Source organism: Centroberyx affinis, unplaced genomic scaffold, assembly GCF_046629955.1.
Source record: "Centroberyx affinis isolate AG114_WGS23_722 - 3 ecotype Tasmania unplaced genomic scaffold, CSIRO-AGI_Caff_v1 ptg002593l_1, whole genome shotgun sequence".
Classification (NCBI taxonomy): domain Eukaryota; kingdom Metazoa; phylum Chordata; class Actinopteri; order Beryciformes; family Berycidae; genus Centroberyx; species Centroberyx affinis.
Window position 1 is genome coordinate 1 of NW_027280796.1, and position 14,022 is coordinate 14,022.

General features: G+C 42.0%; 1 protein-coding gene across 2 annotated transcripts; it reads left to right on the plus strand.

Annotated features, from left to right (window-relative positions):
• The first annotated feature begins 1,944 nt into the window (after nucleotides 1–1,944).
• Nucleotides 1,945–13,808, plus strand: LOC139656977 (glycerophosphodiester phosphodiesterase domain-containing protein 5-like). Of its 2 annotated transcripts, XM_071534653.1 has the most exons (14): nucleotides 1,945–1,964; nucleotides 2,086–2,179; nucleotides 2,273–2,332; nucleotides 2,424–2,522; nucleotides 3,301–3,394; nucleotides 4,010–4,155; nucleotides 6,402–6,484; nucleotides 6,862–7,012; nucleotides 7,364–7,585; nucleotides 8,423–8,568; nucleotides 9,199–9,346; nucleotides 9,740–9,822; nucleotides 11,637–11,749; nucleotides 12,237–13,808. In XM_071534653.1, exons 2-14 carry the CDS (start codon nucleotides 2,177–2,179, stop codon nucleotides 12,326–12,328), a joined length of 1,440 nt encoding a protein of 479 aa, XP_071390754.1. In that variant the 5' UTR covers nucleotides 1,945–1,964; nucleotides 2,086–2,176; the 3' UTR covers nucleotides 12,329–13,808. The 2 variants fall into 2 exon arrangements, 1 of the variants encoding a protein (XP_071390754.1); XR_011696165.1 differs by lacking the exon at nucleotides 9,740–9,822.
• The last annotated feature ends 214 nt before the right edge of the window (nucleotides 13,809–14,022 follow it).

A 14,022-nucleotide genomic window follows, 5' to 3' on the forward strand; every position in this document is an offset into this window, starting at 1 on the left:
CACACCTGGGACTAGTATTAGCTGGTGACATATAGTGATTTGTGATAATTGTACAGTAAGTACAGTAAAGTACTATTCCCTTGTGAATACTAGTTTTGCAATTCATTATGCAGTATTGTTCAGTTTTCTATGGAACATCGAATCTAATATGCAGGTATAATATACTGCATAATTAATGTACATCAATATACTGTATAATTAATGCACAATCACAACACAATAACCATGTACACTGATTGTGACAGCTTTTTGTTTTTATCTGTCAGTAAGCCCAAGCTCAATCGACACTGACCTTGTCCCATACAGAATATACTGTAGAGTGCTAATCAACTAAGGAAGGAAGGAAGGGAGGAAGGCTCTGTCATATGGTGAAGTCAGCACATAGATCAGGATTTATGGGTGCTGTCAGAAGTGGGGTGACAGTGGTTATGTTTGGAGGGGTGAGGGACCTTTGGAGGCCATACAGAACTCAGGAGGAAGTGTTAGATTGCAGAGGCATGGATCACTCAGATTAGAGTCATGCTATGACTGATAGGCTTGTCTCAATTACACTCATTTGGGGGTCTGTTTAAGACCACACACACACACACACACACACACACACACACACACACACACACACACACACACACACACACACACACACACACACACACACACACACACACACACACACACAGCCTTTTGTACATATCAGCCCTTTCTCCTCCTTTCTCCTTCCAACTGGGTTCCCACTGTGTATGGAATTTGTAGAATAGCATGGAATTTAAAGAGGGTTATTCCAGACAGGGGAAGTCAGGGAATTTGAGAAATGCTCTGGCAAAGTCAGGGAATTTTACAAATGGGTAATTTTACCACACCAAACCAGAATGTATTTCACAACTTGGTTCTCACATTCATTGCATTAGATGGTGGGTTTCATCTGTTTTTCTCCACAGGAAGGCAACATTATCATTATCATTGAAAAACAACATTAACAAACCAGGAAGGAATCAGATTTTTAGGTCATGGAAGTGCTTTGACTTTGTTATGAAAAGCCATTGAAAGGCCATGGACTTTTCCATCAGGGCCACAGTGGGAACCCTGCCCTTATGAATAATTATGAACGCTGTTAAGGCAACTGTATCGACGTGTTCCAACCTGCATCCGCGACAGTATTGACAACGTTGTTTGGTGCGTGAGGAAAGATTAACAACGTGACTCTGGCTCATTGCCTCACAGCCTTGTCCTGTCACCTAAGTTACAGCTAGCTGCTAAACCAATTAAAAACAGCCCCTGGTACTTTGTCATATCCCCATCTTATGCTGTCATGTTTTTCCTGGCCGCATCAGAGTAGAAGATCTCCCCATGCTAGCGTGCCCTCTCCCCTCCTGGGGCCCTTCTGTCTAAAAGTGAGACCTCTTACACGTCTTTCTGTTGAGAGCAGCCTGCTTCCTCGGTGTGGCCATTTGCTCCCTGTCTGCACACGTCTTGTTATCTCCCAGCCTCTAATATTAGCCCGGTGGAGGTGGTGAGGCCAGGCACGGTGTGGCGTAAAGCTGATCAATGCTCAACAGGATCTGGTGACTGGCCGGCCGTACACTATCCCCCCCCCCCCCCCCCCCCCCCCCCCACGGCATTAACTGCTAATCCTGTTAATTACTGAAGGGAAGTGTCCTTGAAAGCAGCAGAAACTCTCCTCTATACCTTTGGCCCACAAGTCAAGCCAGAGGACAGATGAGGGGTTAAATACTCTAAAAAGCACAATAGTTATTCAACCTAGCTGTCTTAAACACCCGGTGTCTGGTAAAAAAACATAGTCCAACAAGTCCTCACAATGCATTGAATTAAATGGTGCATTGTTTTTGTTTTGCTTTACAGTGGGAGTGTACATGGTTCATCATCTTGTGCAGCTCCTTCCTCCTGCTGCTCTTCTGGGCCTACTTCTGGTTGGTGGCTCAAAATGATTTCAACGAGTTCAACTTGTGAGTCACGTGTCCCGCTTTGAGAAAACATCTGACCGGAAGTGAAAAGCTGTCTAGCCAGGCCGCAGAGTTGAGGAAAAACTCTAAATTCAACCCCCTCCCCCCCTCTCTCATGCCTCAGGTCAGTGTACAACCGCTCTGGAGAATGGAAGGACGAGACGATCCCCATCCTCGCATCCACCACCGTGGGATTCAGCTACATTACATTCCTAATGGTAATCCTGCTTTTCATACCCATAAATATTGGCAGACTTTGCTACTGCTGGATTAAGATCAATATAACTCACAGAATTTTGCTTCTTTTTCAGATTTTAGCGTTTTTTCATATTTCACTGGGGCAGCAGCTGAACCTCTACTGGGTTCACAAGGTACTGTGACTTGTCTTTTAAAGTCTGACTAGGAAATCGCTCAATTCTGCTCAAATCTGTGAGTTCAACCTGGTGTGTTTTGTCTCCGCAGATCGGAGTGTTGGCTACGCTGCTCACCACTATCTCCGGTGTGGTTTCTGTCGATGATATATGGGGGGACGAGTGGGACATCGTCCTTATATCTCTACAGGTCGGTCTGTAGGATAATTCAAACCAGATGAATGATATTTTACACCTTTTAATCTCACTATACACTGCTTACAGTTAACTCCAAATTGATTGATTGATTTTATTTGACAGTTTCATTTTAAAAACACCAGCTCTGCCAAGGCATTGAGTGCATACATAAAAGGAAAAAGGATAAGGATAACACAAGGGTCAGGATAACACAATAAAGCCCAGAGGCTTATTTCCATTGTGGTCCTTTTGGGGATGGGGGGTGTGTAGGGGTGGGGTCAGGATGGCAGATCTGACATGGCAAGAATGACACAAAAACATTAATCAAAACAATAATAATAATAATAATACAATAATACAATAATACACTCAGCTTACTACTCAGTACTTACTATATGTTTTCTTTATGTTTTTAATTGTTTTTCCCATTTAATTTGCTGCTTTTTGACTACATCATATGGGTTCTTTTAAAATCTAAAATATACATAATAGTTAAAGAAAAAACTGACCATGGGCCAGAAAGTGAGGTTTGAAAGCCAGTAATCTGACCAAGTAATCATTGAGTCAGTGGTATTGATCAACAATCCTATCAAACCTCTGCAGATATATTATGGTAAATGTGTGCTATGGGACAGTAAAAACCTTACTTATTGCACTTTTAACACACATACCTGAGCCTTATACCTTATCTTTTTGTCCCCATTGGCATTCAGGCTAATAAACACAGTGTTGCACTGTGGTGGTCTTGGCTAAATAACCAACAAATCAATACATCTGTGTTTTGTCCCCAGTCAACAGCACCTTTCCTGCACATAGGAGCTCTAGCAGCAATCACAGCCATCAGCTGGTTGGTGGCTGGATATGTTGTCCGCAGGGAGAAGTCCAGTAAGTCTCCTCTTCATGTCTGTCTCTTATTTCAAGTAAAAACTCCCCATCATCACTGAGGCACTGTAAATGGTCCCCTCACATGTTTTTTAATTACATTTTTGGGGCTTTTGTGGGGTGATATGGACTCATGCAGGGTATTTTATGGCCATATCTTGAGTTTTAACAAAGACTTTACAGCCTTTGCGCTTAATGGGCTCCTCTATGTCAATTCTCAAAGGCCATCAGCTACCAGGATATAATTGATCAACTTTTTTTTCTGACTACAATTTCAGAGGCAATATCACCATAATAAGTATCTATTAGGCAAAAGCTGAAAACCAGGGCTCCCTGAAAATTTGAAATATGTTCACAAAAATTCACTGTATGAGTTCCCATCACTCCAACTAAGCAAGGAAAAAGTGGTTTAATTAAATATTTAAATATTTTAATGTCAACACATCCAAACTAGCATATTAAACGAGACATTAATCAAGAAAAGGGAGCTGCTAAATCGGTCCTCCAAGCAGGTTACCAATGTTACCAACCAACACAGCCAAAGCTAAGAATTCCTTGTGAATGCTGTCTGACCTGGGCATGGTGATGGTCTGACCCTGACATCCTCCTCCTTCCCAGACTTCCAAGTGACGGTGTTCCTGATCTACATCGGGGTCCTCCTGGCTCTCTATTTGGCGCCGCTCACGTTCACCTGCCCCTGCATCATGGACCGCAACGACCTCAAACCTCGACCTGACGTCATTGGCCGACGGGGAGCGCCAATGGTGAGTCGGTGCATTGTCTGACCTCACTGTCTGATTCAGTCAAATGGAGGCTCTGTGGCTCAAAGGGTGGAGCATGGTGTCACAGCTGCCAAGGTCAGGTGTTCATTTCCCACTGGCACTTTGGATAAGAGCGTATATGCTCGTAAATGGGTAAAAGACATAAATGGACTGTGCTCTCACTGACTTTAAAACAGTGTCCCTTTAAGTAAAAATCCACCCTCTGATACTCTTTCACCTGTCTTGTGGCTGCATTGCATTCTGATCTATTGGGGATGCTGTCAATAGAGAAATTGGTCTCTCTGCCTCTTCTACTATGGATTTCTCCCTGTATGATTGTTGAATGTTGATGCAAAATGATGAGTATAGAAAGAAGACTTTGCTATTTGACATTGTCTGTGTTTGGCCAGTTATCCATAGTAATAAGAAAAATACAGCACTAAACAACAAAATGGACCCAGAAATGGATAAGGAAGATGACTGGATGTATTCATATGAAAGAATCTGATTCCACACTATTGAGTATGCATTATATTTGAGTGCAGAGCACTGTATTCAGACCAGCCACATGAGGCTACTGTATCAGGGTCTGTTAGCACTACAGAGTCAACAACACACGGCACTGTCCTTTCACAGCTGGGCAAGCAAATACTGTTCCAGATCACTAGCTGTAAACAAATGTACAGTGCTGTTCAGAGCCGCATTGTCCTGCCCTCTGAAAGCACACACACACACACACACACACACACACACCACCTGGCTTTCACCTTCCTTAGCATACCTCAGGTGTCTGGAGATTTCATTTTGGGAATTAAATCACAAATATGGAAAAAAAACAAAAAGGGAAGGCCAAATATTCAGACAAACAAATATGTTGTGTGTATTTTTATGACTAAAAAAACATGAACATAAGTGCATGTTAATCAGTATGTGGTGAAATATCATACCACTTAATTTTATTTTATTACTTTCATGTTTTACTTGCTTGTAATTATCTTGTAGCATCTTGTGTCCTGTAGCAGTTAAAGCATTTACAAACAAAAATCTGTATTTTCTGCTATGATATATTTTCAAAGTGAAATATGGTATGTTCAATCGCATTTGCAGGTCAAATGTTACATTTTTACATGCCATTACATATATATTTAAGTATTAGTATGTTAAATGTCAGTGAAAAAGTATTTGATTGTGGACAGAAAAATATTTTTGTTTTGTGTTTTTAGTGTTCACTGTGGTTTGTCCCTCATTATTTCCTGTTTGTTATCTTTTATTTCATTTTTTTTTTTTACATGAATTAAGTCTAAAAATGATACAAAAAATGATCTCCATACAACTGATCCTTGTTGTGGTTACAGCAACTTGAGTGATTCCTCCAAAACACACATCTTCAACTGATTTCTATGACATTGAGTGGGCAAAATAGGTTGTAAGCTTCATCAAATAACATGTAATTACTTCCCACAACATACTTTTCCCTATGTTTGAAATTATGTCACACTCAGGTGTACTACAATAACCAGTGTTTGTGTCTATGCCTTTTACTGGCAATGTTTTGATCCAATGTGGATCTTTGTAAGGCTAAATCAAGTTCAAAAGTCCAATCTGTCTTTCTCTGTGGACATTTCGAGATAAGATAGATGAGATGAAACTTTATGATGAAACTTTAATGATTCCAGTAGAGGAATTGAGTTTTTGCAGCAGCAAAAGTAATGGGATACAGCAGAGAAGGAAAAGGAAGATAGAATATAAACACTAAAATAGAGTATAAACAGTAGCTGACAATTCCAGTAGTTGTTAAGTAGACTGTATGGGTGGGAAGTATGAGAGAGAGAATGAATTGACTGTTACTTACAGTCCTGATTTCTTTCTTAACCAGGGGTTACTAAATATGAAATATGTGCTGTACACATAAGTATGTATAAACATAACATACTGAACTGAAGGGGTGAATTTACAGCAATGTACATGATGTGCAAGTGTGCATTGTATTCACATTAACAAGCGTGCAGGAGTCCATATAAGAACCATACACCTTGTCAATTTCACTTGTCATTTTCATTTCTCGCCAGTGTATTTGCAATGAATCATGCCTCACTACTTAAATGTTCCTTTGTACTGCTAACATTTTCCCTAGATATCTGTGTATGTTTTCTGCACCACTGAGTTACAGTAGCCCTCCTCTCTCTCTCTCTCTCTCTCTCTCTCTCTCTCTCTCTCTCCCTCTCTCTCTCTCTGTGTCTTTGCTCTAGCTGGCTCCAGAAAACACACTGGTGTCCTTCAACCGGGGCCAGCAGCAGGGGGCCAGCTCCCTGGAGGCCGACGTCTCTGTCAGGTTATCAACCACACATTAATAACACATTCATACTGGATTATTTACACTTAATGAATTGAATGTGTGTTGAAGTGACTCTTCAGCTGCACATATACAGTATATCCCACAGCTGTGCTTGTTTGTCTGAAAAATATTTGAATTAAGGCATGGGATGCAGCAAAATCGTTGACCTTATAGTACGAATAATGAGTTTTCTCCATTAACTTTGTGTCCTTTTAATTGAATAAATTCATGTATACGCTTGGGTGACAGAAGCAGCTCTTTTGATGTTAGATTAAATTCCTTTTTTCTACCAAAAGCATTGACTAAATCCCAAATGAACCACAGAAATACGAGTCCTAAATGTTCTGATTGCTTTGTCTCTTCCTCCTTTGCAGTGTGGACGGGGTTCCCTTCCTGATGCGGGACCGCACCTTGAGGCGGACCACAGACATTCATAAGGTCTACCCGGCCAGACAGTACGACGACGCCTCCTCCTTCAACTGGACAGAGTTACGCTCTCTAAACGCGGGCCAGTGGTTTTTGGAGGTACTTGGATTCACTTCACCTCACCGCACCCCCATTTTTTCCGTGTCGTATCCATCAGTTATGGATGAGTTATGACACCACATCCTTATTCACCAGATTCTATTACATGAGATGAAACTTTAATGATCCCTGTGGGGAAATTGGGATGAGGATACAGAACAAGAAAAATGGAATATAGCAAATGGGGGGGAGGTGTCTAAACAGTTACAGCAACAGTAGAGCATGTTGAGCAGAAATGTGTGAACTTACTGAATATATACAGGATGTGCAACATGTGCTTCATGTTCTACAGAAGGCACAGAGCCATTTAATCTCTGTCTCTGCCTCTCTCTGCCCCTCCGCTGCCTCCAGAGCGACCCCTACTGGACAGTCCACACCCTGACAGCGAGGGATCGCAGCAGGATAGGGAACCAGACGGTCTGCAGCCTGGTGGAGATGCTGCGTCTGGCGGCCAGGGCCAACCGCTCCGCGCTGCTCAACATCCGCAGGCCTCCGCCAGAGCACCCGCGCTCCCGGAACTGGTTCATGGACACGCTGTGGGCCGTGCAGAAAGCGGGGATCTCCCAGAAGAGGGTGAGGACTGTAGGTCCCTCCAAATCAATCCTTTGATGACTTAGAGGTGCTGCGGGACTTCCGGTTGAACGATGTAGTGGAAAAGCGTGTGGTGTTTGCCTCCTGTACAATTTCGATATTTTTTGTTAATTACGCCTTAGTGCAACGGTTTGTATTAACTAACGAGCAACTCAACTCGAGCAGGTGGAAAAAATCAGGCACAACAGACTTTTTTCTCCGGTGGCGAAGCTAACGTTAGCAAGACTTAGAGGTGCTGCACACATAGCATTTCAATCATTACCATATTGATTTGGACATATTAGTATAATTACTGTAAACAAACAAGACTTTCGGCAAGATGATTGGCAGCCTCTACGCTGCGTTTTATATTGCGTGAGACCGGGTCGGATTTGGAGGGAAATCTGCTGGATTGCTTTATGGCACAAAACAGGAAGAGTTCTTCCAGTGCAAACGGAGCTAAAGCTTTCAGTTTCTGGCAACGGCTGATGGTGGAAGAAGCGAAAGGCCAATGGACAAATCACATCAAAACATGCTTATCCTCTTCAGTGAAGCCAAAAGAGAAAACAAACGTATGTAGAGCAAGATTTATGGGAAATATAGTCTTTATTTTGAGAAACACTACCACTGGCATAAGATAGAGGCTACCAATCATCTTGACCACAGTCTCATTTGCATTCTACCAAGGTATTCCAATTAATTTGACAATGATTTGTTGGTGTTTAAAATGTTACATGTCGCACCTTTAAACCATAAAACCGTTACGTCTCATACAGATCCCATTCAGTTTGATCAGTGGCTTTCTGTGTTGATAAAGCAGCGCCCATGTGATCCTCCTAGGTGACGCTGACCCCCGACACAGACAGGGGGAGGGTGCGAGGCTTTCAGCAGACCACGAGTGAGAAGCTGTCAGTGGAGGAGATGAGGCAGCGGGGCATCACCAGCCTGACCCTCCACTACAGCCAGGCCAGCCACAAAGACATACAGTAAGACCGAGCATCCGTTGCTATGCAGTGCGTTTGAGGAAAAAAAAATCTTCCAAGGCACTCTTCAAGCGAAACGTTTGAATAGCCTTTATTGTATGGCTAGTTCAAAAGAGACAGTTGAATACATACTTGACCTTGATCAGAGAGTAACACACCATTCAATTCAATGTTATTGTCATTCCCACTTACACAAGTGGGCACAGTGAAATGGAAAACCTTTTTCTAGGGGTCATGGTGCAAGAGTGCAGTGCAATACTGACAGTAGTATAAAAGTGACTGTTGCATTGAAATCTAGTTTTAAGGTATCACAAAGAGACACAAAAGACTGAAAAAGAGCAACTCTGTAACTCAAGCATAGCATTTACAGATTTACAGACACATTTTACATTTTAGGCAGTTCGCTGACGCTCTCATCCAGAGTGACTTATGATGAGTGCCACAGAAAAATAAACTTAAACTCTCTCACCGAAAATAACAAGGAACCAAAAATAAGGAGTGCAAAGGTCAGAGCCTTAGTTCCTTTCCAATATTCCTCTGACCACAGAAGGATCATGTAAGAGCAAAGTGGTGGGAAAATAGTGTATGGAGGGATTATTTTTGGATGTCGACATGTATTTCTCCTCTCCCCAGGGAGTATCTGGCCAATAACGTGAGTGTGACAGTCTACCCGGTGAACCAGCCCTGGCTCTACTCCATCCTGTGGTGTAGCGGGGTGCCTTCTGTGTCCTCCGATGCCCCCCAAGTCCTCCGAAAGGTGCCTTACCCCATCTGGCTCATGGTAAACAGCTCTTCTCTCTCTCTCTCTCTCATCTGGCACCACACACACACCCACACACACACACACACACAAGACAAGACAAGGTCACGCAGCGAGACGAGAGGACAGCAGGAAAGAGGACAGAGACTGACGAGGGCCCAGCAAGACTGGAGGGCGAGGAGCGTGGAGAAATATGAGGGAGCTCAGCGGCAGACTTCGGCTCAGCGTGGCGCTGGAGAACAACAGGACCCTGGGAAACAGGCAGAGACAAGGGCACTGATCTGAACTAGAAAGCAGCTGTCTAGCAGGCGCCTGTGTTGGGTTCAGGAGACGTGGCTGTGGTGGACGGTGACCTCCGGTGGTGTTTGCTGGAAACTCTACTTCTCTCTTCTCTCTCTCTCTCTTGTCCTGCAGAGCCAGAACGCTTACTGCTTTATCTGGATCACGTCAGATCTGGTCTCCTTCGCCATAGTCTTAGGGATATTCTCTTTTCAAAAGTAAGTAGAGGTTTGTTGTTTGGCAATATATACACACCTACAGTACACAGCGTTAATGGCACCAGGCATTTCTTAGTGCAGGTGTTGCAGGGCCGGTTAAATGTTGTGGAGTAGCTACCCGAGTGTGTGTGTGTCTGTGTGTGTGTGTGTGTTTGTGTGTGTGTGTGTGTGTGTGTGCATATGCATGTGTGCTTATGTAAAACTAGATCCACACTCGATTCAATGAATGAGCCACCAGCTATTTCCTTGTCTACTGTCATTAACATAACATAATGATGATTTGTCAAATACTAAAATAGGACAAACTGATGAACTCAAGCCGCTAGACTATGGCAATGCTACACTGTTTTCACCTTATGCTTACACTTATCATATCCATATTCTTTCTACTTGGTAATGCCAAAAGAGCATCATTGTACATTGTGTAAAGTATACATAAGGCACATAATGTAATGTATAATTTATTGTACATCATTTAAGATATATAGTATAATTTCCTCATAAGAAACCAATAGCATGATCAGGATCAGTCGTTCCTCAAGTCATGGTGTCCGTGGGTCCTTAAAAACTCTGAAAAGGTCTTAAATGATCTAAATTTAAGGTCTTAAAAAGTATTAAAATGTTAAAATGCCTTAAATACAGTTAGTAAAGCTCTTGTTTTTCACCATGCAATCAGAGGTTTCTTTGTGCAGCATGCTCACTTTAAGATTAATACAGAACAGAGTTATTCATACAATATGCATCTCATCTGTTTTACTGAACACAGTTGAACTTCATGTTCTTTACCAATTAATTTCCTGTTTCTTGTACTGCCCATTTATAGTTTCAACACTTTCATCAGCTGTGTTCAATCAGAAAGAGTCTGTTTTTGCCAGCTTTGTTTCTTTATTTTCATGCACTCAAAATGGACTCAAAATCAATTCCAGCATTAATAAGCTCCTAAAAAGACACTCTGCTTACGTACCACTTTCTTCTACTACTTTGAAACATTAATCAACATTTGAAATGCCAAAAACTGAATGTGTTGAAGGTTGTTCTGTCCTTGCAGCGTTGACGTATATCTGCTCTCCTTTCATATCGCTAAGCACTAAATCTTCACCAGAATCTATGCTGCGTTAACACCGGCCTCCGCCTGAGTCGGACCGGACCTGAGCTGAGCTTTGGCCTTATCCGGCCTGCTGCTGCTGCACTGACTATTCATTCTGCTCTTTTGCTCTTTTTTGCTCTCACTGCCTTATCTTCCTCTCTCTCCGCCTCACTGCCTTTTGTCTTCTCACCGTTTCCATTTTTCTCCTCGCCGCTCTCCCCCCTCTCTCACTCTCTCCCTGTCCTCTCTCTCTCCTCTCTCTCTTTGTCCTCTCGTACCCTTCTTTGTCCTGTGCTCTGGCTGATCTGCATGCAACCTTCCTCCGCTGCCCCCTGGCATCTGTCAGCTATCATATGATCAGGTAACTGGTGCGACTGCCTTGGCCTTTGTTGCCTGCCTCCTCGTCTGTCCTCCTTGTGCTCATTCTGCCCAGCGCCCCGATGCTGATGCACGCAGTTCCCTCCTCTCTGTCATTGTACTTGTTCAGCTCCTGTTTATCAACATACAGTGTGTTGTATAGTCTGTATGATATGTATTATCTGAAGAGTCTGGCTCACTCTCTTAAAGGCCCAGTCTGCAGTCAGAGTATAGATTACCATAACAACTGAATTGAATTGTTTAATGACACAGCTGGTAAGCCTGTAGCTGTCTCCATGTGCTTTTAATGGTTTGTATCGGTGTGTGTGTGTGTGTGTGTGTGTGTGTGCATTTGTGTGTGCTGTGGCAGGTGGAGGATGAGCGGGATACAGAACTATAACCCAGAACAGATTATGCTGAGTGCCGTAGTGCGCCGGCCCAGCCGGGACGTCAACATCATGAAGGAGAAGCTCATATTCTCAGGTACAGCCTTGACCCCCTTTACACATTTAACATGGTTCCTGGCTGATCGGATTGTAATTAGATAGAGCAAAAACACAACATCCAGGTGTAAATGCAGCCGTCTTGAAGGCGGTCAGAGATGCATTTGGCCACATTAACAACAAAGTGTAAATGCAGAGCTTCCAGTCCACATATAGCAACTACGTAAACAGGAATAAACCTTCATGCATGGATCCAACCAGGAAGTGAATGCAAGTCAAACAGATGGCGGGAAGCCCAGATATTAACAAACTTGTCAAAAATGCATTGTCTTAATACAAGCGAGATAAGGTTACAATTTCTATACCAAAACACACATTAAAGGGAGGTGCAAATGTAATCCATTTGAACCATATCCAGACACAATCCAGATATGAGAAGCATGCAAATGCAAGGTGTAAACGAGGCCATTAAGAATATCACAGGAATTGGATTTTTGTCAGTAACCTTTCCTCTATTGTCTTTCCAGAAATTGACAATGGGGTGGGCAGCTCAGAGGACCTGTCTCTGTACCCTGAGAACGGATATGCCAGCTACTCTCATGGAGGCCTCAGCCGCTGAGCGCACCGCACCGCCACAGCTGGCAAAACTGGGGTGTTCCTTTCATTTCAGAGCTTTGAGCTGGAGAGTTATTTTCAGGTCAGAAGTTAAACGAATGCTGGTTGGAAGCTTGGCCCGTTGGTCTACTTACCCTTTAAGAGATGAGACACCAAAATCATCCAAGTGTCTCCGGTAGATGATTAGCTTTGGTACTGCATGCTAACACTGTAGCATACACTATGTTGAGTGATAGTAGATGACTAGCATTCTCCAAAGTGTGAAGACTGACCTTGTAGTATTTTTTTTTTTATATGGTCTGTAGATGTATCAGTTTTCAAAATAAATTATCATTAAGTCAGTATAGCTGATGTAGCCAGGTTTATTTTTGGAGCTATTTCAGGTGAGCAACTAGCCTACGTATTCATCCGCCGCGCAGTGATTTTTAGCTGTACAGTCTCCCATTGCCCACCTTCACTTCCTATGGAAACAGGGAAAGTAGTCCCTGGTAGAGCAAAACAATACAATATTTTTATGTATTTTATGTAAATTTGTACCAATCTCCTACACATAAATGTCAGACTTGGTCGCGTATCATTTGATATGATTACTTACCATTTAGCTTTAGAGCTGCTACAAGTTGTCTTTTTCTGACTTTTGTCCCAGTCTTAACATGGGTTCAAATCACCGTCATTCAACAACACTTTGTTTTCTAGTAAATATAAATGAATGAAACCATTGTGGTCGCCTCGATGGCGCCCACTCATTTATGACACATCAGTGCCAGCTAAATTTTGGTGATGTTCCTGTGGTGATTTCTACAGAACCAAACCAAGCATTCCAGTTTCACCTTGCTCTTAGACAACTCTCAGGCCAAAAAATACCTACCATAAAACAACCATCTGACAAAAAAACAAAACTCCAAGAATTTCTCTTCAAACCGCTTGCTTGAGTGACCTTTTCAAAGCTTTTATTTCAGGTAATGAAGGATGTAATGTTTTATTTTTTCCATGTCATTTACTTTGCTGTTGTTTTATAAGAGAGGAAATGGGTTGCGTATTACTCTGTACTATACATTGATGTAAATATGAGTTTGTATTTGTATTGTTTTCCCTCTGAGAGGATTTTCAATGGTTTGGACTTATGAATTGTATATTTTATGGCTGCATTTATTATCATTATGACTATTGTCCTCGTTTGTGTGTGAAAGACGTGGAATGAAAACTTCATATTTTCTTGCATTACAGTTTCATGAGGATGAGAGAATCCTTTGGGCATTTGATAGTCATCATATTGTGGTCCATGTTCTGATCTTGTTTTTTCATGCCTCTTTTCTGTCATGCCATGATTGATTCATTTTAGTCAATGTTAGCTATTACAACTTTCACATGGCTGCCTTTTTGTTAAATTGATGGATTAGAAGAATATTGTAAAGGTTTGTCTTAGTCTGTTTTATTCTGTAATAAGGTTCAAATTACAACTCTTCTTTCAGTATTTCAGACCAGTCAGCTCTCAAATAAAAGTGATGTTTTCCCTTTGAAAAATGCATTTTTTTCATTCTGGGCAAAATGTATACAATAAATCTTAAGATCATATGTCCACAATGGAAATCAATATTGCAAAATCATTTGATTCACTTACAGTAGGCCTACTATATAACATAACCAAATATTAGTATAAATAAAGTGTAATAAAGAAATTAGAAATGCCATGTGCAT

Coding starts and splice junctions, on each gene's coding strand:
- LOC139656977 (XM_071534653.1), top strand. Junction 2,523..3,300: donor TCGTCCTTATATCTCTACAG/GTCGGTCTGTAG, acceptor TTTTGTCCCCAG/TCAACAGCACCTTTCCTGCA. Junction 6,485..6,861: donor GAGGCCGACGTCTCTGTCAG/GTTATCAACCAC, acceptor CCTCCTTTGCAG/TGTGGACGGGGTTCCCTTCC.